This window comes from Simochromis diagramma, unplaced genomic scaffold, assembly GCF_900408965.1.
Source record: "Simochromis diagramma unplaced genomic scaffold, fSimDia1.1 OVJJ01000557.1, whole genome shotgun sequence".
Taxonomy (NCBI): Eukaryota; Metazoa; Chordata; class Actinopteri; order Cichliformes; family Cichlidae; genus Simochromis; species Simochromis diagramma.
This window is the reverse complement of record NW_024387156.1, coordinates 564359-589552: the sequence shown is the minus strand read 5'-3', so window position 1 is coordinate 589552 and position 25194 is coordinate 564359. Positions and strand designations below refer to the sequence as shown.

Genomic DNA, 25194 nt, shown 5'->3' with positions numbered 1-25194 from the left:
AAGTAGCTAGGGAACTCAGTAAGTATGAGCAGCAATAGCTTAGGGACACTTTCTCAAATAAAGAGGATTTCATCATCTGCAGTTCGTGAAAAAAAATAAATTCCCACATTAAAACAAATTATGGATACAGACTCATTTCAACTATAGAGGTAGAAATACACTTCATGTACTTATCAACATACAGTTTAAAGGCTTGCATTAGAGTGCATTGGTACACACTTAGGCATCTTTTATTTAGCACGGTTATACCATTGTGAATTTTGTTATATAAATATGCTCAAGAGTCTATCATATGTTTGACATCCAGCTAAAAATTGAAAATATATATTTTTAAATCAGTAACTTTGCAGATTTAGGGGAAATGTTTTTGGACAACAAATGAGTCACGTTTTAAACAGGGTTTGAATAATCAACGCTGACAGACAGACATTTATGAAGTGCAGGCTCTAACAGACATGCTTACAGTATGAAAGGACCGCGGATGTCTTGGAGCAGAGAAACACGCTGTATTGTTGCTTTTCTTTTTTGCATAAGCAACGCCCGACTGTCAGAAACGCTCTGTGCGGGTAGCAAAGTCGGCTCCAACGCACGTCCAGGCATCAACCAGTCTTTCCACCAGCTGACTGGTCCCTCAGCTTTCATGCTGGGATCTGCAGCAGAACCTCGCACTGGCCACTGGGACACTGCAAATACTTGTAAGTCCTAGTTTGATTCTTCACTGCTCGCAGAGAATTAACAATTAAAGAAAGGGATCCAACACGAAACTCAAATCAAACAGTGCAGTCGGAATTGTCTACAACCACACTCAGTTTCACAAATAAACAAAAAGCTTGCACCAGCCATACTGTTCATAGACACAGGAGGGAAAACTGAAAACTTCCCAGAAATTGAAATTGTAATAACTTAATCACACTAAAGCCGCCTCTACGTCATTTTGGAAAGGTCCAGAGCCTTTATACATAGCATATGCCAAGCAGACTCGGTGCTAGATAAATAATATGTAGCCTTAGAATTTAGCATCTACAGTTTAAAGAGACACAGTACCTTCGCTATTGTCTTTAAACATTAAGATCCATTAAAAAAATCAGTTTTATCAACAGAGGATCCGTGAAACGAGCAAAGCTGGCAGTTCTGAAGAGCGGGGCACGCTCTCATTTCACAACTTGGCCTACATTTTCCAGAAAGACAGAAAGACCACACAGTTAAAACCTGTACAAATACTGAATTAAGAAAAAAACAGTTTCACACTATGTTTCACCAAGTTAAAAACAAATCCAGCAAAGTTGCTTCTAACACATATTTATCTTTCAAATCAGTGTCTAAAAAGCGCCATTAAAAGAAATTGATCCTGCATTTACAAAAGTAACTCCTGTTTGTATAAATTCACACTTAAAACCAAAACGCACACAGTGGTTGATAAACAAAATTAAATAATGTATTGCACATCTATGTTTTAAAGATGGCATCAAAAGTCAATCTGTATTTTGTCTAAAAATTTGAAATTTAGACGGTCAAATACACAAACTAACGAAGATGTGTGCAGTTGTCAGGCTTAACCCCAAGGAAAGAGTTTGGTGGTTCTTATCAACCTTTATGCCTCTTCCCCCACCCTCAAAGACAGACATAAAAGCAGTTCATCTCCCTATTCAACATTTCTCGAGATACACGGCGTCATTAGGTCTGAAACAGTGAACAATGCGCAGTTGTTAAAAACAATGTGACACGGTGGGTGGCGCAAATTAGGGTTAACTAACCATAGAAAATCTGCATGTAAAACACACACACAATTTGACGTCTCATTCATGTAAATGTAAAATCCTTTTAACACACTAAGGTTAATTATGTTCCACAGGGTTCCATGTTTTGACCAATTTAAACATGAACGATTGGTGATATAGACTCAGTATATCATATATAGAGTTATCCACAGAATAGGCTCCACAGGTGAAAAACTGCATAAAATAGGATTCAGGGAATCTCACACATGGACACACTGCACACAGAAAAGTACAGACAGCTGTTAGCGTGCTATCTGGCACTGCACTCCTGTCAGGACTTTTGGAGTTACAGACCATTTATCACACATACTGACCGATCCCTTTATTCCCTAACATTTGCATCCTGGGTTACTTATCATCACTACAATTACAACCCTCCTCGATAATGTTATCTCCACATTAATGACTTTTGAACGTTTCAGAGAGGGACTCCAGGTCTGAGTGAGCCAAAATAAGTCATCATCGGGACCAGTAACCCACTATGATCCACTGGCTCTTTTAAAAGGGGCCACACTTGGGGCTGACCCCACTGATCAGGTAAGTATGGTCCTATTTGTATATTGCTGCATACTGTAGAAAAAAGGTAAAGCAGAACAAACGTCCCAGCCGTAAACCACCTTCACATTTGTTCTGGGCGACCTCTCCCAGCAGGCTGACCCCCTACAGGTATAACATTTGAGTCATCTCTGAATCATACCTTTCTGTGACATCAGTGAAGCTCCCACTTCAACAACATAGTTACAGTTTAAACTGTTTTAGATTTGTGAATAAATGTGCAAATAAATTTTAATCTTAATAATGGGTTCCGAAGCAGTACCTAATGTCTAATGATTATCCACCTTAACAACAAATGTGGAGAAGACGGCTGAGTTGAGAGAGCACAGAAAAGTGACTGCAAGCTGAACATAAAGAGACAAATACATTGTAAATAGACACTGAAGCTGCTAACCGCTGTGTGTGGGGGGTCCTCCTTTACACATTTACAACAAAATTATTTGTTCATCATTTAATTCAGCATAAAGGAATTTACGACTGGATCTAGTTTTCTATGTCTGGGTGAGCATTTAATCGGTGGACAACTTGGATGAGACAAAAAGTGGCTGTTATGACTAGTGTGGTAAAGAGGCAAAAATAAGCTTCCACTGTCCAGACAAAGAAAATGACCAATGGGGAAACTACCAGTGGATATTTAATCAAAAAAAAAGAAAAAAACTGTTATCAGTGACTGGCAAATGAAGCCTTTGCATATTATCTTGTTTTGTTCACAAGGATCGGTCTCTGAGAGAGCGAGGTCTGTGAGTTTAGACCTAACACAAATCATATTCTGGAGCTGTATAACTAAGAGTCAGTTCAGCAGAGGACCCACACACTCTTCACTCGGCCTGATGGTAAGTTAGTTTCTGTTTGTATTAGGATGGTGACACATTTGGTGTAGCACAGAATAACCTGTGAACTCAAGCCATGCTGCGATACTGCATTATGTTATTACCTGTAAAGACACTGCAGCCAGTAATAGTGAGCTAATTCTTTTTTCTCCTAAAGGGAAGATGATGTATTAAAATGACTTTTTTTATTATTCTGTTCTTTCAGGAAGTCCTTTGGATGATTGTCCTCACTGTTGGTCTGCTTGGCTCACATTGTGAGGGCGCTATATCCTGTAAAAATGAAAATAATGGTGATGTAGACTGGTAAGACAACATCTGAGCTATTCATTCAGGTGTACTGAATTACACATTAGTAACTTTGGTCTTCAAGTGCTTCAAAGCTACGCTATGGTACCTTTTGCACCTGCGTTTCAACATAGTCATAGATGATGTTCAGACACTGCTACACTATTTTACACTGTTATTATCAGTTATTTTATATATTTCCATTTCATAAATAACTTCATTTGGGCAGTAAGACATAACGCATACCCAAAACTATGAAGACAACACACAATACTGTGACACTTGCCTCCTTTCTCCAGCCCTGCGCATCTATTTTGTCTCACTCGTATTATTCTCACTTTATTGATCAAAAGAGGAAACAGGGAAAGAAAACACTTTGCAAAATTTCACAAGCTTCATCTCATTTTAGCATCATGGGGAAGCCAGTGGAAAATACTATTCATAAAAGGCCCTGTTATTCATAGTTAAAGGTTTTCAGTCATATCTCTGCTTACTCTACAGGTGCTTGTGAGACTTGGGTATAACAGAGTTTGTTATTTTCTTCTTCCATGCTCAGTTAAGCTTCTCATCATTTATTGTTATCTTTGAATTTACTGACTTGTCTCTGACATCACCAGGTTTATTTTGTACAAGAAGCCTGGTGGGTTTGATTATGTTTACATTGATTCAACCGACCAGAACCTTAAAAAGAATAAAGAGGACAAGCCTGTCAACCACCAAGCTGGTGTCCTGGCAAATACCCTGAAGCCCTACTTTGAAAAAGTGAGAATAACTCCATGAGTTTCTGTTATTAGTGTGTATGCACTTTGAGGAAAGACAAAATTTATGTTATGTTTTTGTGGATTCTTTCCGGATGAGCAGTCACCAGATTCTGCATTCATTGCATACAATGATCAAACACCAAGTTGTAACGCACTACAAGAATATGGCCACAGCAAAGGTGGGTAGAAATAATTTTTAATAATAATAAAAATAACATAAGAAATACTAATAAAAAAACACCTGATTTAAATGTGGTCTCCTTCACGCTCACCTCTGAGCATCAGAACCACAGCTTCTGTTATTCTCAGATCACTCAGCAAATGTTCTCTTCTTAATAATGACATGAGCTCTTTCATGTTCTTGTTCTGCAGGAGTTGTGATGATGGATAAGGATAATGTAGTCTGGCTTTTACACAGCACACCAAGATTCCCTGAAGGAGATGCAAGAAATAATTTCTATCCTGAAAGTGGGAAAAAGAACGCACAAATATTTATGTGTGTAACACTGCCCTCTGATAAGTCTGCACAAATAGGTAAGGCAGCATGTCCAAGGTAATTCTTCATGTCTAGAGTGTATGTGAAGTTTTAACACAGTAACATGTAAATCCCTCATCTTACTTTTTTTCAGCTCAGCATCTTAAAGACATCAATGCTCATATATTTAAAAACCACAATCCTGAAAAACTCAAAGATTCTTCCAACATAAAACGAACGCTGCCCTACCATGAGGACTTGTCAGCCGGTGGTTTGAAGTTTACACGCTTTGTTAAACAAATCTCAAAGGAAAGTAAAGGTGAGATTTCTGCTTCATTCATTTAAGATAAAAATCTTAAACACTGTGAGTTTCTTTTGTGAAATCATTGTGACTTTCTGTAGTTTCCCCACCAAAGTTCTGAGACTCTTATTTACAAGGTGTGAAACATCAAGCCCAACACAGTCCTTTATTTTAACTTCTCTAATGTTTTGGCCTGTGAAACATGAGCTGGGCGACGAGTAGATCTAACTTTACAGAGTAGTTCTGTTCAAAACTCACTTTATTTAGATTTTAACTCTAAAAATAACTCACATATAAGATTAAATAATGATCCTGGTATGAAAATGTTGTGGAAGCTGTAAAATAAATCCTGTGAACACACATGTTATGCTGTAAGTTTGTATTGCCATGGAGACCTTTGATTAAGGTGTTAGTGTGACCCAGCCTCAGTGCAGAGTTAGTGCAGGGGAGTGTAGCAGCAGGGATCATATGAGGTCTGATGTTTGTAAAAGAAATCATTAAATAAGAAGAGCTGGAACTTCCCAGAAACTCTCAGAAAGAGAAAGTAGAGTCAGGGTTGTTGTGAGCAACACTTTTCTCTTTTTTTTAAAATTCTGGCTTATTGTAACACTGTCTGGTGGTTTCCTGATGTTTGTCTTTACTTTGGCAGAAGGAGATCTTTATGTCACCATTGCTGACACACTACAGAGCAATTTATACATCCAGACCTGGCGCAGCAAACCTGGCAAAACTTTTACGACTAAGAATAACCACAAACTTTACAACATCGTGGAAGTAGAAACTGCTGCAGGTAGTTGGGAAAAAGGATGTGATCATTCCAAATGGTGTGTTTCTGACAGTAAAGATTGGATGTGTGTTGGTGACTCAAACAGAGAACCATCCCAGTTCGAAAGGCCTGGTGGTGCACTGTGCATTAATAGCAAACCTGTGGCAGATGCATTTAGGAGAATTGGCACTGTCAGTGACACTGATAGTGACACTGACAGTGACACTGACAGTGACTGTGACACTATCAGGGTCAGTTCCTTTAAAAGAAAACGAGTAGGTATTCTAAGTTAACTGCAGCAGACAATTGTCTCGTCTTGTTTTCTATCTACGTTCACCAGTTTTGAATTTATTGTAAATTTATTTTATCAAAGTGAAGCTGACTTGAATCTGGTGCTGACATCGTCACTCTTGTCAGTGTTATCTAATGTTTCTGTGAACGATATGAAATTAAAAACATTTGATGGATATTTCACAGTGTGGCTCTTTCACCCATGGAAACCATAGAAATAAATGACTTTGCATGAATCTGTCTTGTTTTTACTCCGAGGTCCTGTTTCTGTCTGATGACGTTTAAAAGTATTCAAACTAGCCCCTGCAGTCAGACATCTTTATTTTTATGGTTTAGTAGATTTTGATTTGCCAAACCAGGTTTTATACTGAAATTTTTCTTCTGTAACAGATCTTCTTTATTACAAAACAACAACTTTGGCACTTTTATTATTTATTTGTAAAGAAATTATTTTCACAGTTCACTTATTCATTTTTTACTACATTATTTGTTGGACTTTATGCAAATTAGTGCATATGTGATATTATAACTCATTTTATAATAAATAAGAAGCACACAAAAATTAAAATATTAATGTAAATGATCGCCTGGGGAAATTAAGAGCTCATATCAGTTAAGTTTTCTTATTTTGTCCTTTTTTTCCCACTTCCACTAGGAGTTCTGTAACTTTACAGTTGATATTTGAAAGTAGAGTAACTACTAAGTAGATCTGTCTGTGTTGATGCTGAAAGATTAATAATCTGATTCTGACTGTAACTGTTAAGATGATTATTGTGCACGTGCCATTCAGGCCTTCTAACAGCAAAAGAAAGCATTGATACCGGTGGTACATACTGTCAGTATTTAGACGGTGACATGGGTTGTGTAATTTGGCCTCCTTACTTCATCACAATTTTTTTTTGACTCAAACACTGTGACCGGTGCAACCAATCAGAATGACTTCAGAGCGTGATCACTTTTTTATTCGTTTTATCCATTTGTAATTCATTCTTATACTAAAAAATGCTCTCAGTATTTGGACAGTGACACATTTTTCTTTAACTTCAGAGCTCCAGCATCTCTAGTGTGAAGTAAATGATGGTCACTGTGTCAATTACACAAAGACACAAAGTTACAGTTTGGTCCAATAGTATTTAAAAAATTGCACAATTCTAAATTTTGTACAGCAACACAAAAATGTCTTTTAGGTCCAATGCTCAATAATGATGGATGTGTAGCTTTTCAGCTCTAATCCAAAGGGTATAATCAGAGTACTGTACATAGTTTTTAGTTACTAATATTCTTATAGAGTATCAGATGTTCAGAGGCTTCAAAGTCGTTGGACAATTTGAAGTCTAGAAGCTGTGGACATAACAAAGTGATGCTTTCCTCACTTGAGATGAGGTGCAATGTATTTCTTCTAGTTGAATCATAAATGCTTAACACTGACATTTTATTCCCTTTAGCAGCTGACACTAATAAATTATGATATAGACTAAATAACTGCAACATGTGAGACTAAAACACCAGACCGCCCTGCAGTAATTAGACTGGGGAGAAAAAAAAAAAAATCTATCGATATCATTACCTGCAGTTTTGTCTGAATGAGCATGCTCTATTGGGTTTGAAGAATACCTCATTATTCTTCACTGACCAGTTTTACAGCATTTGATAATCAGTGACAGCATTTCCACTGCAGCCCTGCAGGCTGGATCTAACTGTTTCACAGTGCAGTAACCATGCTTTATTTCAGACTAATGGTGCTGAACTTACAGAATAAAAATGTTTTACTGGATAAATACTACAATGATTAGAATAACCTTTGTTTGCACTACACAGTTTGAATTAAAAACACACACACACACATTAAAGATAATATGCATGTTCAGACATACAGACGCATGATCAGCTATGTGGTATCAGGTTCACTCCATCCATACAAATAGACACAAACTGAACTTTACCCCCGCTTAACTTACTTAACTGTAAACCTTCATCTGTCCATGTTCAGAGTGAGTGACAGTATTTTACAGTGTCAGAAAATAAGGGAATATTAGAAATGCACAGTGATAGGGCCGAGCTGTCAGAGTGCTCACATAATGTTATCTTCATAAACATAATCGCAGTAACCGAAACAAATACTCAGAAAGTCTGCAGTAATCTTTAAATTCATGTAATCAATAATACTTTCATAAAATGAGACATCCAAAAATGTGCACACAATATGACACATTTAACGCGTGTGAAATGTTGAGCAGTGTGCAGAAGCTTTGGTCTTTGTCAGTGCCCACAGACAGAACACCTCACACCCACGGTGCACAAATCCACAACGTGCACCACTCTACAATGTACATTTACACCAAATAATGTTGACCTTCGAAGCTTGTCTGTCAGATCAAATCCTTGTGACATCACGGTGGTTAACAGTGAGTTTTTTTGTTAGGTTAGAAAACAGCAACAGTGCTGCAGTTCCTGTATGAACTGAACAACTTTGAAAATCTAAGAAACAGTTGAGCTTCTCTCCTCAAAAGCTAAGAGGGACAGACTGAACATGCAGACTGGACGGACTTTGTCACACTGGAGCATGAAACGAGGAACAATCATCAATCAGGAACGATCATATAGCCCTGTCGTCTTATTTGCTGTGATTTAGTGTGCGATTGTGTCCACGGGCAGAATTTTTTCATCTGGAAGTGACCTCATTCTCAGATGTTTCACTGACTTGATCACAAAATCTCTCAAACTTTTCTCCCTTTCAAAACTAAAACAGCTGAGAGAGGTAAAGGTAAGACAAATACTAATGAAACAAATGCAGTTATGCACTTTTATTTTCATCTGCTTTGAAACATGGGTTTAAGAAAAGGTTTCTTCTGCTGCTCCATTTGAAGCTGTTTGCTTGTGCTGCCCTCTGCTGGTCAATCAGGTGATCTTCCAGAATCTCTTAACTTTTGTTAACACAAGTGTTTAAATGAGCTTCATCTTTGGATAAGCGTTTTGCAACATCTTTAAAATTCCCCATCCTCTTGGAGCTGGAGGCTGGAGGATGAACTGAGGAGCGGACTCCATCTGGAGTGGAGTTCTCTGCACGGCCTGCAGAGGGTGCTGCATTAAAACGCTGCCAGTCTGAAGGTGAGTCCAAACAGCTGAATAGTTTTTGGAACATGATCACGTGATCAGGGAGCTGCAGATACTGCAGAGTGCAGCAGTGCACTAACTCTGTGCTGTGTCAGTGTTGTGGAGCTGAGATGATGATGTTTTAGGAACAGGGTAGAGTTCTGTAAATAAATCCTGATGTATTCACCTGTTTTTCTCCATCCCTGTGTTGCAGAAACCTTGGGACGGTCGGACGATTTGACAACATCCTCCCAGCTGCTCTTGTCTTTGTTTCATTATTGCTAACACTGTGAGGTGAAATCTCTGAAAAGATGGCTGAAGTTGTGAAGAAGGAAAATTAAAGCATTTATTTAACCATTAAAACATTATGAAAGCCTTCAAAATCTAGTTTTAGTCTAAGAAAACTTTTTTTTAAAATTAATCTTTCCAGCTTGCAAAGATAAATAAGGATATTAATATCAGGCTTACAAGGAATTGGATACTTTACCAAGAAATCATAAGGAGCAACCCACATAGCAGACAAGTCTGGCCCAGATCTGGTGTCACGCCGGAACTGCTAGCTGACTTCTGGCATGGTAAGTGGTATGTCATCCAAATATGGGCCAGGCCTGGCAATGATGCAGGTTTGACAGGTTTGTGAGTGTACACTTTATCCAAAACCTAGTGAGGGTTTACTCATGGTTGCCATCGGGTGGCTGTACCTCAGGAGGTAGAACAGGTCCTCCAGTCTGCATGTCAACAGTGTGAATGTGTATGAATATTGTTAGGAAGCACTCAGTTTAGAGAAAGTGTTTGATTGGGTGAATGTGGCATGTTGTATAGAGCACTTTGAGTAATCCGGGAGAGTAGAAAAGCACTTTGCAAGAATCAGTCCATTCACTGTCTGAGCAAAGTTTCGTATTGTTACTTTTGCACTGTTGTGTTCCGGCACATGTTGTTATTACATGGCTTGATTAGAGTACACATTAGGCTGACATCTGGGGCTGGAGCTGAAACTGTTCTGGGACAGGGACAGGCACAGGGCAGCACTGTGTCTACAACTGGTCCGTGGCTGCACACAACTTGCACATAGCCCACATACCGCAAAGAATGACGGCCCTTTGGTGGCCCAGATCAGGTTTGCCAGAGCTAATCCACACATGAGCCAGCACAGGACCACCAGTGTGTCTGCAACTGACCTTGTGCTGGCCCATCTGTGGGCCACCTCTGGCAAACCAGATCTGGGCTAGTTAATGTGAGATGCCAAAAAGTGAGAGGGAGACCTTTCAGTGATGCTTTTCAGAAATCGGAGAAACTCCCCACAAACATCCAGGTTTTGCTCTTTCAGCTGGGCTGAGCAGATGTGAATGTCTGACTGAAGGAACTAATGAAACAAGAAGTAGAAACCTCCTCAACAGGATCTACACTGAGCTCTACATCACAGAGGGACAGAGTGAGGGAGTTTATACCCAACATGAGGTGAGGCAGCTGGAGACAGCTTCCAAGATCCTCCATGACACTCCAATCAGGTGCCAGGACATCTTTAAAGCATTGCCTGACCAACAGAGACCCATCAGAGTGGTTCTGACAAACGGCATTGCTGGTGTTGGAAAGACTTTCTCAGTATTTTCTTTCTCACTTCCGGTATGATGGCGCCTGTGTTTGGCTCTGCCGCTGCCGGTTGTAGTTTGTCGCGCTCTACTACTGTTGTGTTGTTTTTTTCTGCTCTACTGTTCTCACTCAGTTTTAATGATGTATTTGCGGCCCTGGTGTATGATCGCCTGGCCTTGCTATCCATCCGATCCTCTATGATGCCACACGATGTCTCGTCGTGCTCTGGCATTTTCCACCCTCCTCCATTAGCTGGATCCTCGTCAGACCACGGAGAAGGAGAGGGAGAAGAGGAGGTATTCAGGTAAAGCTCAGGATGTACTGGCGGCGTGGTTTGGCTGGTAAGCGACGTCGAGCGTGCGTTGTCTCCTGTGTCCAGAAAAGTTCCATGGAGGGGGACTTGTTTTCCATGGCCTTGTTTGGATACACTGGGCCTGGCTCTTTGAGACCTTGCCACCTCAGGAGGGTTTATCCAGACTCTTTTGCGGGCTGGCTTTTTCTTCCCTCGGTGAGTGGATTCTACGAGCGGGACGGCTCGAACCCTGTGTATTTACGTCCCTTAACTCGAGCCTCTGCAAATAACGAGGCTTCTAGCTCACTGAATATGGCGCTTTTTAACGCTTGATCTCTGTCTAATAAATCATTCTTGTTGAATGATTTTATATTATCTAAAAAACTCGATTTTTTATTCCTGACTGAGACCTGGCAGCGGGATGTAGACTACTCATCACTTATTGAACTCTGCCCGGATGGCTATACTTTTATTACCCAGCCTCGGTTGTCTGGTCGGGGTGGTGGGCTTGCCGTGGCTTTCCAGGACCGTTTCTCCTGCCGCTCCGTGAAAACTGGACTTTTTCGCTCGTTTGAGCTGCAGCTGCTTAAAATTGGTAACAAGGATCCTTTGTACTGTGCTGTGGTGTATCGTCCACCTGGATATAACAGGTTATTTTTATCGGAGCTCAGCGACTTCTTATCCGCTACTATGAAGCTGTCTAGAGTGCTTATAGTTGGGGACTTTAACATAGACGTTGATGATGACTCCGACCTATTCACCAGAGACTTTATGAACATTATGGATTCTTTTCATTTGACTCAGCATGTGTCCGGTCCTACACACAGCAAAGGCCACACACTGGACCTTGTTTTTACTTTGGGTTTAAATATTGATTTTATTTGCTCTGAGGACATTTTTATTTCTGATCACTATGTTATTGTTTTTAACTTGTCTTTTAATGAGCCTTTGTCCCCCGTCAGACGGATGGTTAGCTCTCGCATCTTAAACTCCTCTACAGCGGAGAAATTTGTGGATGCTTTTAACTTACAGCTATCTCCTCAAAATGGTGTTGATTTCTCAACCAGTCTTTTTAATAATTATTGCCTTTCTATTTTAGATGAAATTTGTCCGGTTAAGACGAGGAGTGTTTCTGCCTCTAAATCTCCTCCTTGGCTAAATGAAAGTATTCGTTGTCTAAAACGTGATTGTCGTAAAGCGGAGCGCAGGTGGAAGAAAACTCATCTAAATGTTCACCTTCTCTATCTTAAGGACCTTTTAGCTTTTTTTAATAATGCGATCAGAGATGCGAGGGCTGCCCATTTCTCACACTTGGTTACAAAGAGCAGAGGCAATCCTAAGGTGCTATTCAACACCATTAGTAACATTGTTACTCCTGCTCTGCCTGCGGCCCCTAATTTTTCTAACGAGGACTGTGAAAATTTTCTCTCTTTTTTGCTTGCAAAAATTCATAACATGAGAATGAGTTTTACACACTCAGCACCTGTTATCTCAATCTCTACCCCATCCCGGCCCATTATCTTGGATACTTTCTCTCCGGTTTCACTACCTGAGCTAGTGAAATTAGTGAATTCAGTGAAAGCATCCTCCTGTTCACTTGACATTATACCTGCATCATTATTCAAAAATGTCTTCCAGTCTATTGGCCCATGTGTGCTCACTTTAATCAACTCTTCACTGGCATCTGGTATAGTTCCAGTTTATTTTAAAAACGCTGCTATTCTCCCACTTTTAAAAAAACCTCAGCTTGACCCCTCCCTTTGGAGCAGCTACAGACCAATCTCTAAATTACCATTAATCGCTAAGCTTCTAGAAAAGGTTGTGGCTAAGCAACTTATGGCAGCTCTAGATAAACATGGTACTTACGATAAGTTTCAGTCTGGTTTTCGTCAATTTCACTCCATGGAGACAGCTCTTCTTAGGGTCTCAAGTGATATCTTGATGAATAATGATGCAGGAAAATGCTCTGTTCTACTCATGTTGGAATCTCACATCAGCTTTCGACACAGTTGACCATCACATTCTCATTGAAAGGCTGAAAAATTGGGTTGGTGTATCTAGAACTGTATTAGAGTGGTTCTCCTCTTATCTCCATCACCGATCCTTTTCTGTGACAGTCTCCGATTTTAGGTCATCCTCAACCTCCCTTACTTATGGTGTCCCTCAAGGGTCAGTTTTGGGGCCTTTATTGTTTTTAATTTATCTTCTCCCCCTCCAGCATATAATGGGCTCTTTTGAGGACATTTCTTATCATTGTTATGCTGATGATATTCAGTTGTACGTTTCTTTTATGTCCGAGGATTTATCTAAGCTTCAGCGTCTGAATGATTGCTTAGATTTGATCAAACGTTGGATGGCTACAAATTTCCTCCAACTCAACGAGGGGAAAACCGAAGTCCTCGTATGTGCCCCTGATAGGTTTCTATCGCAGATAGTGAAAGCCCTTGGTCCTCTCTCACTTTATGTTAAATCCTCTATCAGGAATTTAGGTGTCACCTTTGACTCGAGTCTTACATTGGATGGGCATGTGAAATCTCTGGTTCGGTCTTGTTTTTATCATTTAAGAAATGTGGCTAGGCTAAGCCCAGTTTTATCTCGCTCTGAACTTGAGATTGCTATACATGCATTTATTTCGTCACGCTTGGATTATTGTAATTCGCTGTTTATGTGTCTAAGCAAAGGTTCTCTGGATCGTCTGCAGGTTGTGCAAAACGCTGCAGCTAGGCTTTTGACAAAATCCTCCAAGTACTCACATGTGACACCGTTATTATCTCAGTTACACTGGCTTCCTGTTAAATTTAGAGTCGATTTTAAGATCCTGGTCTTGACCTACAGAGCTGTGCACGGACTGGCACCTGCCTACATCTTTGATCTGCTACAGCCCTATGTACCTAGCAGGTCTTTGTGGTCATCTGATCAGGGCTTACTTGCTATAAAAAATACTAAGAGGAGGACTAAGGGTGATAGAGCTTTTGCCACTGTGCCCTGAGATTGTGGAACTCTCTCCCCCAAGCATTACGAACTGTGGACTCAGTAGCTGTTTTTAAAAAAAACAACTCGAAACTTACCTTTTTAAAACTGCTTTTGGTTAATTTTATGCCTGTTTTATTTTCTCTTTTTAAATCTTTTTATGACTTGTAATCTTATGTGCAGCACTTTGTGATTCTGTCTTGAAAGGTGCTATATAAATAAAAATGTATTATTTATTTATTATTAGTACAGAAGTTCACTCTGGACTGGGCAGAAGGTTTGGAGAACCAAGACATCAGTTTGGTGATTCTGCTTTCATTCAGGGAGCTGAACATGATCACAGATGAGCAGTACAGTCTTCTAGAGCTGCTCCATGTTTTCCATCCAACATCACAGAAGGTCACAGCAGAGAAGCTCGCTGTCTGTAAACTTTTGTTCATCTTTGACGGCCTGGATGAAAGCAAACTTTCATTGGATTTCACCAACAGGAAGCTTGTGTCTGATGTCACACAGAAGTCATCAGTCAGCGAGCTGCTGACAAACCTCATTGAGGGGAATCTGCTTCCTTCTGCTTTCGTCTGGATAACTTCCAGACCTGCAGCAGCCAGTCAGATCCCTCCTGCATATATTGACAGGATGACAGAAGTACGAGGCTTCACTGACGCCCAGAAGGAGGAGTACTTCAGGAGGAGATTCAGTGCGGAAGAGCTGTCCCGCAGAATCATCTCCCACATGAAGACATCCAGGAGCCTCCACATCATGTGTAGAATCCCAGTCTTCTGCTGGATCACTGCTACAGTTCTGGAGCACATGTTGACTACAGGGAAGAGAGGAGAGCTGCCCAAGACCCTGACTGACATGTACTCACACTTCCTGCTCGTTCAGACAAAGAGGAAGAAGAAGAAGTACTTCGAGGGACGTGAGACAAGTCCACAGGAGCTGATGGAGGCTGACAGCGAAGTTTTCCTGAAGCTGGGGAGGCTGGCATTTGAACATCTTGAGAAAGGAAACATCCTATTTTACCAAGAAGACCTGGAGCAGTGTGGTCTGAATGTCACAGAGGCCTCAGTGTACTCAGGAGTTTGTACAGAGATCTTCAAAAGAGAGTGTGCGATCTTCCAGAAACCAGTCTACTGCTTTGTTCATCTGAGCATTCAGGAGTTTCTTGCTGCTGTCTACATGTTCCACTGTTACACAAATAGGAAGACAGAGGTGGTGGAGGGCTTCCTAAAAAAGGATATAACATCTCTGGATATCTTTCTGAGCAAAGTCATAGAGAAATCCCTTCAAAGTAACAATGGCCACCTGGACCTGTTTGTTCGCTTTCTTCAAGGCTTCTGTCTGGAGTCCAACCAGAGACTCTTGGAAAGTCTGCTATGTCAGACAGAAAACAATCCCAGAGTCATCCAGAGAGTCATCAAAAACCTGAAGGAGATGAACTGTAATAAAATGTCTCCTGACAGAAGCATCAACATCTTCAACTGTCTGATGGAGATAAATGACATCTCAGTGTAACAAGAGATCCAAGAGTTCCTTAAGTCAAAGAACAGATCAGACAAGAAACTCTCTGAGATCCACTGCTCAGCTCTGGCCTACATGCTGGAGATGTCAGATGAGGTTCTGGATGAGTTGGACATGATGAAGTACAACACATCATCATATGAGGGGCAGCAGAGATTGATTCCAGCTGTGAGGAACTGCAGAAAGGTTTGGTGAGTCAAGATGATGATTCTTATAAATCAGTGTAGATTTATATTTAAGTTCCTCAAATATTCTCCCTATGACTCTTGTTTTTTATAACAGCGTTTGTACTTAATTATTGCAAATTTGCATACACATTAGTTTGGTTTTGTCACAGATGCTAAGTTTGTTTCAAATGCTGTAAAATAATAATAATAATAATAATAATAATGAAGTATTATTCTCATTTTTAATTTATCTGTGTTACCGTGATAGGAAGACACTTGTGGAAATCCAGTAATAACATTTTCTTGCAACTTAATATTCCAGAAGTTCAAGTTCAAGTTCAAAGTTTATTCGCCACATGCAGTGGCAGGTTGCCATGCAGTGGAATGAACCCGCCCCCCCGACCTTACACATACAACACAGACATCACATGGGGATACAAGTCAGAGAACGGTTGCATTACAGAAAAAACACTGAAATGTACACTACAATGGGAAAGGTAAAAGAGGAAAAAAAGAGACCTCTACTCATGCTGGGCTACAGGAGGACAGCATGAGAACAGGAAACAAAAAAACTCCTCTGCACAGAAAAGCACATAAATGTCCACAGTACAACATTATAGAGCACGTGACCAGCAACAGGGTTGGGTAGGGGATAATGAGTAATCCCAGGCAACACAGCAGCCACACTGCTTCAGAAGCACTGTGTCGAAGCTTGATTCGTTTGGCCAGAGTCACGTGATCAGTGACGTCCGAAGCTTTATTTACAGGGAGTGCAGAATTATTAGGCAAATGAGTATTTTGTCCACATCATCCTCTTCATGCATGTTGTCTTACTCCAAGCTGTATAGGCTCGAAAGCCTACTACCAATTAAGCATATTAGGTGATGTGCATCTCTGTAATGAGAAGGGGTGTGGTCTAATGACATCAACACCCTATATCAGGTGTGCATAATTATTAGGCAACTTCCTTTCCTTTGGCAAAATGGGTCAAAAGAAGGACTTGACAGGCTCAGAAAAGTCAAAAATAGTGAGATATCTTGCAGAGGGATGCAGCAGTCTCAAAATTGCAAAGCTTCTGAAGTGTGATCATCGAACAATCAAGCGTTTCATTCAAAATAGTCAACAGGGTCGCAAGAAGCGTGTGGAAAAACCAAGGCGCAAAATAACTGCCCATGAACTGAGAAAAGTCAAGCGTGCAGCTGCCAAGATGCCACTTGCCACCAGTTTGGCCATATTTCAGAGCTGCAACATCACTGGAGTGCCCAAAAGCACAAGGTGTGCAATACTCAGAGACATGGCCAAGGTAAGAAAGGCTGAAAGACGACCACCACTGAACAAGACACACAAGCTGAAACGTCAAGACTGGGCCAAGAAATATCTCAAGACTGGTTTTTCTAAGGTTTTATGGACTGATGAAATGAGAGTGAGTCTTGATGGGCCAGATGGATGGGCCCATGGCTGGATTGGTAAAGGGCAGAGAGCTCCAGTCCGACTCAGACGCCAGCAAGGTGGAGGTGGAGTACTGGTTTGGGCTGGTATCATCAAAGATGAGCTTGTGGGGCCTTTTCGGGTTGAGGATGGAGTCAAGCTCAACTCCCAGTCCTACTGCCAGTTTCTGGAAGACACCTTCTTCAAGCAGCGGTACAGGAAGAAGTCTGCATCCTTCAAGAAAAACATGATTTTCTGTTCTGTTGTGTGGGAGAATTTTGAGTTGATTTTTGTCAATCGGGTTGGTTTTCCAGCTTTGTGTTCTGGCTGTTTGCTTTTGTTTTGTACGTGTTTATTATATTTGAAAATGGGGAAAAAGGTAAAATGTTAAAAATCTGCTTCCATAATATAAATATCATTAAATAACTTTAGAAAAACTTCCACTTGACTCTTTACATGTAATGTTGTAAAAATATATATTTTATTGTTTAATTAATCCTAAAATGTTAGTCTGCCAAATGTGCAGCAATTGAATTTATTATCTTTAGCTGATAGTTTGTGGGGCCCAGGTAGACTGTATAACTGCATCTCTACCAATTTCTCTGCACTCCAGCCTCCTCTGTTCCATGTGAAGGGATTTTTCTTAAGGCAGGAGAAATTATCTCCACAAAAAGGATCAGGTTCGGCCATCGCACACTAGAACAAATTCTCTTCTTAAATAAAAATGAAAAAGGGCTACTTTAAATGTATCATGTTTTTCATTTGCAAGTTCATAAGCATTTTCCCTTTCCATTTCACAATCAATTCTACCCCCAGGTCAAAAATATGTCTGGGAAAATTTCCCTAATATAATATTATTTATAAATATACCCGTCTAGCGGTTGATTGCATAAGTACAAGGAGGCGGGAACTCACATCAGAAGCATACTGCATAATGTGTTGTACATTATCATATGTATATTATATGTAATGTGGTATTTTTCAATTATTGTATTTACCAACATCAATAAGTCACAAGCAAAGAAAGACCACACCATGGTGCATGTTTTAAAACAAGGAGAGTTTAGTGGTCAAAATTATTTATTAAACAAATAAACCACTTTTCTTTTTAAACCACCAAAAAATACACGTTCAAAGCAACACAACGGCGGCCCAATATCAGACAGAATTCCACTCTGTAGAGTGAGCAGTCATAATGAAGCAGTTGGTTTTATTTTATGGATTCAAGCTGCTCTTCATATTTTTGGCCACCAGGGCCCTGTTTCAGGAAGCCGGTTTAGAAAACTCAGAGTGAAAAACGATACTCAGGGTTGAGTAACCCCGAACTGTCCAACTCGGAATATTCGGTTTCAGAAAGGCTGATAACAAGTAGTTCAATCAACGCGGAGTTGCTTTAACCCCAAGTTAAGCTCGCGCACGAGGATACATAAAGCCCTGATCAGTGGAGCACAGATTAAGCGAGTCACCATGGAGACGGAGGGAAAGAAGGCGCGGTCAATGTATTTTACAGCGCTTGACGCCGAAATTCTGATGGCAGTATATGCCGATAACATGCAAATTTTGCAGAAAAAAAGTAACACAGCCCCAGCTGCAAAAGAAAGGGAGCATGCATGGCAAAACATAGCCGACAGAGTCAATGCGTGAGTGTTAATTTAAACATTGATCTAGGGATTTCCACCCATTTAACACGTTATTTATTATATTTTATTTTTTATTTTATACATTTTATTTTGTGACGTGATGTGAGCGCAGGTGCAACCCAACAGGCCCCAAACGTTTCTGGCAGCAAGTAAAAATGAAATATAAAAATATAGTCCAAACAGGTGAGGTGTAATTGTATTATGGGCCATAGTGCTTGGTCTGTTTGTCCCATGTAAATCAATTGCAGTTAGAGGCTACATTAATTTTCTTTCTGTAAGCACTTATTGAAATTATCTGAGCACATTACAAGTACATATTTGCTTACTCTGTATGCTCAAATGTGACCCGTTATAGCCAACAGAAAAAAAGCGGAGGCCCGAAAAACAGGTGGGGGTCCTCCACCACCACCACTCACAGAGGCTGAGCAGTTGGCCCTCAGCCAAAACAGTGGGCGCCCTGTGGCCGAAGGCATCTCTGCGGGGACATCCTCTGAGTCAATAACCCTGCAAGACACAAGTGCCTACATAGGGGGTAAATTCAAAATAAGACATGATGTGCATACATCCTGTCTTCACAGTCACCTTTGCAGTGCTACTCATTCATTTGATAAACTCTTTACCATAATGGATTATTTTGTAGTGAAGTTATTTTCCTACTGATTTTGCCTTCCCTCAGTCTTGGTTGTCTTTGAGAGCAATATGACAATGAAGTGTAAGGTGATTGGTATGTTTGTTAATTGCCATTTGGTCCCTTGTAAGTTATAAGTGACCTGTATAAACCTCATATACTATCAGTTGATGGTGGTGGTGTACTGCATCTGGTGCAGCCTCCTGTTGAGCCAGACCAACATGCAGTTGTGAGTAATACTCCACAGATTACATGAGTTTACAGTAGAACAGCAATGTTGTTTATTTCTTTACTACAGGAAAATAATGAAGAAACATTGACAGCTGTTACAGAGGAGGAAGCAACAGAGACACTTTATGAGGTTTACATCTTTTAATACTTTGTGTACAGGAAATACAGGCGACCAATAAAGCCAGTTGAACACAAAATCTGTTTATTCTTCTTTCAACATGTTGAGGTGATGGGTCAAAGGAAATGATTGTGACATATGGTGTCTCTGACTGCGCTTCCATCTTGTATGTCCGTGGGAGGGTCAGGATGTTCATGCTGATCACTGCTGATGTTTGGTTCAGAAGGACAGTGTTCTCCTCTAATTGTGGCAATGTTGTGAAGAATCACACATGCCACAATAATGTCACATGCCCTTTCTGGGGTGACCCTGAGTCTTTGCAGGCACTGGAACCGGGCCTTAAGCATTCCGATAGTCATTTCAATTCTGGCTCTTGTCCTGCAATTAGCCAGATTATATCGCTGCTGTGGGCCCGGTTCAGGGTCAGGGTAAGGGGTAAGCAAATAGGGTAAACATGGATACCCCCTATCACCAAGCAAGTAGCCAGTGAACTCTCCTAAGACAGAAGGATACACTTCAGTTCAAATGTCCCTGAAGCAATTGGTCTTTATATATTTTAAAGTATTCTCAACTCACCATGTCCAAATTTTGTGCTCAGTGTACATTCACGGAATATTTGTGAGTCATGGACAGAGCCTGGCCACTTGGCTTCCACATTTGTGATAATGTTGGCGGCATCATATATGATCTTCACAGTGCAGAGAACACAAATTAGCATCCATTACTATAATGAAATAATATGTTAGTTTGAAATGCTACAGGGAACTATGTACCTGTACATTAATGCTGTGGAAAGACTTCCTGTTCACATAGTCTCCTTCATTTACTGAAGGAGCAATGATTGGAATGTGAGTGCCATCTGTACAGCCAATCACGCCTGGGAACCCTGAAAATAAATGTAAAATTTAAGTAGTAGTCCAAGTATCACCACATCATAAATTAAGTTTTGGTCATCCTGATACCTGCAATTTTGTGGCATCCCTCTTTGATAAATCTTGTGGGTCTATGACCGGGGAACACCACAAACGAGTACAGGAGACGTTTCAGTGCAACTGTAACATTCCTGACTGCCCGACAGACGGTAGCCTTGGAAACGTGCTCAGCGTCACCAATATTATACAGAAAGCTCCCGTTTGCAAAAAACCGAAGTGCAATACAAATAATATGTAATGAACTGAGAGCATGTCCGCGATGTGTCACATGCGTAATATATGGCCTGAGGATGTTATCCAAATAACTTATAGATTGTGCTGAGAAACGGTAACGTTCGCACAGAAAATCATCAGGAAATGATAAAATGTCCAAACGCGCTCTAATCACTCTCTCCCGGCGGAGAGCTCTGCAGAGAATTCGGGCTTCACGATCTACTGGCTCTTCAAGGCAGGGGCACGCCATGTCCGACACTTCCTACTGTCAGGTTTCCGACAAAGGGGCGGAGACAGTCAGGGTTAGTTGTAGTAAACCTGCTAGGGGGCAGGTTAGCTTCACGGAGTGTGTCGTCATGGTGACTCACTGAGGCTTCATCTGAACTCGCTTTGTGAAACCGAAAACCCAGAGTTTTCGTTAACTCAGGGTATACTTACTCAGTTTTTCCACTAAACCGGCTTCCTGAAACAGGGCCCAGATGTAACCAGAGAGGATTGTGTTGAAAAGCTTCGAATAATGAACCGTTTTTCAATACAAGCTTCAGTGCTTCAGAAAGCTTCATTTGGCCATCACTAGTATTTGGTATGGTGTGCTATAAAATATAGTATGTGTCACGATGAGTTGTGTGGCTGTCAGTGGCTGGACCCACGTGCAGGACTCTGAGACAAAACATTAACTTAAACGGCAGCCTTATTTGCTGTGAGACACACTTGGCGATACATAAACAACAACTTAAACTAACTAGACTGGAGATGCAAATTACTCTAACCTGGGGTCCGTTCTTCGTACCTCGCTTACTACATCCAAGATCAAATCATCGCGCTAACTTTGAGCTCGCTATTCCGGTTCTCCGAACACACCTGTTGTTGACGATTAGTATAGCTGGATGAAGTAATGTGAGATCACTGGGTGGCTTAACAGGGGCTACACATCGATAGTAGAAACATTGATCGGCAACCCTTTGATTGGTCGGCAAAAATGTCGAAGGAGCGCGCTCGGTATTTTTCGGCAGCAGAGCAAGAACTCTTGATTGAGGGATTTCAGGAGTTTCAGAGTTTAATCAGAACGCAAGGGAACACTGCCAAGGCTGCAAAAGCAAGGAGAGAGGGCTGGCAGAAAGTTGCTGACAAATTAAACTCGTAAGTAATTTAATAATAATAATAATAATAATAATAATAATAATAATAGATTGGATTTATATAGCGCTTTTCAAGGCACCCAAAGCGCTTTACAATGCCACTATTCATTCACTCTCACATTCACACACTGGTGGAAGCAGCTACGGTTGTAGTCACAGCTGCCCTGGGGCAGACTGACAGAAGCGAGGCTGCCATATCGCGCCATCGGCCCCTCTGGCCAACACCAGTAGGTGGTAGGGTAAATTATTATATTACATTATATCATATTATATTATATTACATTATATCTTCTTTCACATCAGAGCCACAACAGGACCCACTAGAACATGGGAACAAGTAAAAGTGAAATATAAGAATATTCCACAGAATGGTAATATTTATCACTTATATTGCTTTTAGTCTCTTGAAAAGAGACCCTGAAATAATCTGTTTGTTTGTTTATAACAGCAACCAAGAAAAGGGCAGAGCAAAAAAAGACAGGTGGTAGTCCTGCACCCCCTCGTCAACAAGTTGGTTAAGTAAATAATACCCTCACGGGAAAATCGATATCTCTCTATGAGCACACTGTCGCGCTGAGCTAAAGGATCCTGTCTATCCCGCAATATACGCTGAATTCTGAGGACTCTCCTTATCAATCTTGCACCTTCCGCAATGGGTGGCTCGCGTACAAGCGGACAGGACATGGCTGCGACAGACTTCCCAAATCCACCTTCGCTTTTATAGCCGTGGTCTCTCATCTTGATTACACGACGTAATTTGCAATTACTACTCTAAAATATGAATTACATCTGAAATAATCAAATACATGAAATAGAATGATTAATAGTACATTTCCCTTTTTTTAGGAAATGACCTGTATGTATCTGTATGGAATCAATAAAAGGATCAAGTACTGCATTAACTTTAGTTACATTGATAATATTTATTTATGGAAAAACAGTGGAAAAATATCGCTGTTGCTTTCGTATAAATGAAGCGGACATACCTGCATGGCTGCGATCTAATCCTGTTTACATAAAGTAAGCCTGCTCCCGAGCAGGTTTAGGCTTACGGCTCTGTTGCTATGGCAGCAAGTCCCGGATGAGCTTCGGGGAACCGAACGATCCAAGATCACGCGAAATCGTCAACAATCAAATCCAGCTAACCTACTTAGCGAGGTACGAAGAACGGACCCAATATCTTTGTCTCCTTAAAATAAACTCTGGTAGCAGCTATCACAACCATAGGCATAAGACACATTTTCTTTTTTTTTGTTAAAGTTTCTGCAATTTTCAGTACACTGTGTACCACAGACTCTATAATTCACATTTGCATGAGTCATGTAAATATTCTTCTGAAAGTGAAACTCTTACAAATACAAATGTAAATCCAGTAGCTTTTTAACATCAAAAGATGGCAGTACAAATGTTAGTAAATATGTCTAAATGCTCTTTTTCCTTTAAAATTCAACCTTTACAATAAATGGATGTTTTCACAAATTGTTCTTGTTTAAAGGATCTAGAAACTTGAGAATGTTTTGGAGGAATGGAAACAAATAAATAATTAAACTGTTTTATTGTAAAAACTTCAAATGTAGAACAAAAAAGTTTAGGCCCAGGCAAACATCAAAACAATAGTAATGATTATAATTAGGTTTGTTGTAGACCATAGTCTAACTTAAAAAATGGTGTGCTTGAGGTGTGTATTTTGACAGCTAGAATACATTTCGTCTAATAGTGGAGACTAATGAGCCAAACAGAAAACCTTGGTTATGGTTCTGCTACCTCTGGCAGCAAATAAAAAAATCAAGCACTTGCAATAAGTCTTTCACATTTTGGCAAACTGTTCATTGCAGAATTGTTTCAATTCAGCCACACTGGAGGTTTTTACAGCGTAAATGGCCTTTCAAAGCATCTCAATTCAAACCTCCTTTCCTGGAGACCCAAAGCCTTAGAAATGGCTTTGTAACCTTTTGCAGACAGATAGATGCCAATGTCTTTGTTTCTTTAGATTTCTTTCCTTAGTTTTGCTTTTTCAAAATCTTTTAACCTACTTCATTTGTCAGAGAGGTTCTTTTTAGGTGACTTCTTGAGTTAAAATCCAGCCTAGGTGTGGGTAGTGAAATAAGCTTTCAAAAATGTGGTTAATCACAGTTAATTCATGATTTTGCAAGGTGGGAAATAATTTTGTTAACATAGGGCCAGTTTTAGTTTAAAATCATTTCAAAACTGCGTTTTGTATTTACTCAGGTTATCTTTGTCTAATATTACATTCTGTTTGATGAATGGCTAATATGCTGACAGACTAATTACTGTCAGCTACTACTGTAAATCTTATAGTTTATGTATCTATATAATATTCATGCATATAGCTGTGAATGTTCTTTTCTGTTTTCTTTTCCTAAACTTGTTTTGCCGTCATAAAACACATTAAATTTGTTTGCAATTAGGATGATTAATGAAAAAGAAACATTCTTTGCTTTCTGTTTTTGGTTCCTCAGAACACATACACACACACACACACACAGATTGTGCGTCTGTTTTTAGCTGCAGTGTTTGAAGTATCTATAGTGTATTGATTCTGTTATAAGAGGCTTCATTAAGGTTATTAGCTTGGCATTTATCACTGAACGTATTTGAATATTGTGCTGAACAGCACATTAACAATCTAAACACATCTAATTGGATTATCAGTTATTGAATCCACATTTTTTTTTTATTTATTCAGTTTGGAAAGCTGCAGTTTGTCCGAGATCAGCTGTGCTTCTCTGGTTTGTGCGCTGAAGTTCAAGCCCTCCCATCTGAAACATCTTCACCTAAGTAAAAATAAACTGTAGGATTCAGGAGTGAAAGAGCTGCATGGTTTTTTGGACAGTCTGTACTGCAAACTAGAAACCCTGTGGTCAGTTCACTTACTGGCTCTTATCACTGAAAATTTTATAATAATAATTATTAACACAAAATGTTATATTTACGTTTATTATTGTGGAAGTTATGTTTCTACATCACTTTCATTCAAAACAGCTGTAAATTTGCTTTTAATAATTTGATATGTTCCCTGGCGCAGGGTGCCGCCGGTGCGTCGAGCCACCTGGGGGGCTCTTCAACTGGTGGAGGAGATTGTCACACCTTGCAGGAGCTTTCCTCTCCTCAGGAACTCTCTGCAGGAGGGGGAGATACAGGAGAGGTGGAGGAAGATCTCAGCCTGGGC

At 40.2% G+C, this 25194-nt stretch overlaps 1 protein-coding gene across 1 annotated transcript; it reads left to right on the top strand.

Annotated features, from left to right (window-relative positions):
* Window positions 1-3035: 3035 nt before the first annotated feature.
* Window positions 3036-6278, top strand: LOC120744123 (deoxyribonuclease-2-beta-like). The gene is made up of 7 exons (XM_040048278.1): window positions 3036-3166; window positions 3369-3466; window positions 4066-4210; window positions 4301-4388; window positions 4582-4743; window positions 4839-5003; window positions 5635-6278. The coding sequence occupies exons 1-7, from the start codon at window positions 3164-3166 to the stop codon at window positions 6042-6044; spliced, it is 1071 nt and encodes a 356-aa protein (XP_039904212.1). The 5' UTR covers window positions 3036-3163; the 3' UTR covers window positions 6045-6278.
* The last annotated feature ends 18916 nt before the right edge of the window (window positions 6279-25194 follow it).

Coding starts and splice junctions, on each gene's coding strand:
- LOC120744123 (XM_040048278.1), top strand. Junction 4,389..4,581: donor AGAATATGGCCACAGCAAAG/GTGGGTAGAAAT, acceptor CTTGTTCTGCAG/GAGTTGTGATGATGGATAAG. Junction 5,004..5,634: donor AATCTCAAAGGAAAGTAAAG/GTGAGATTTCTG, acceptor TTACTTTGGCAG/AAGGAGATCTTTATGTCACC.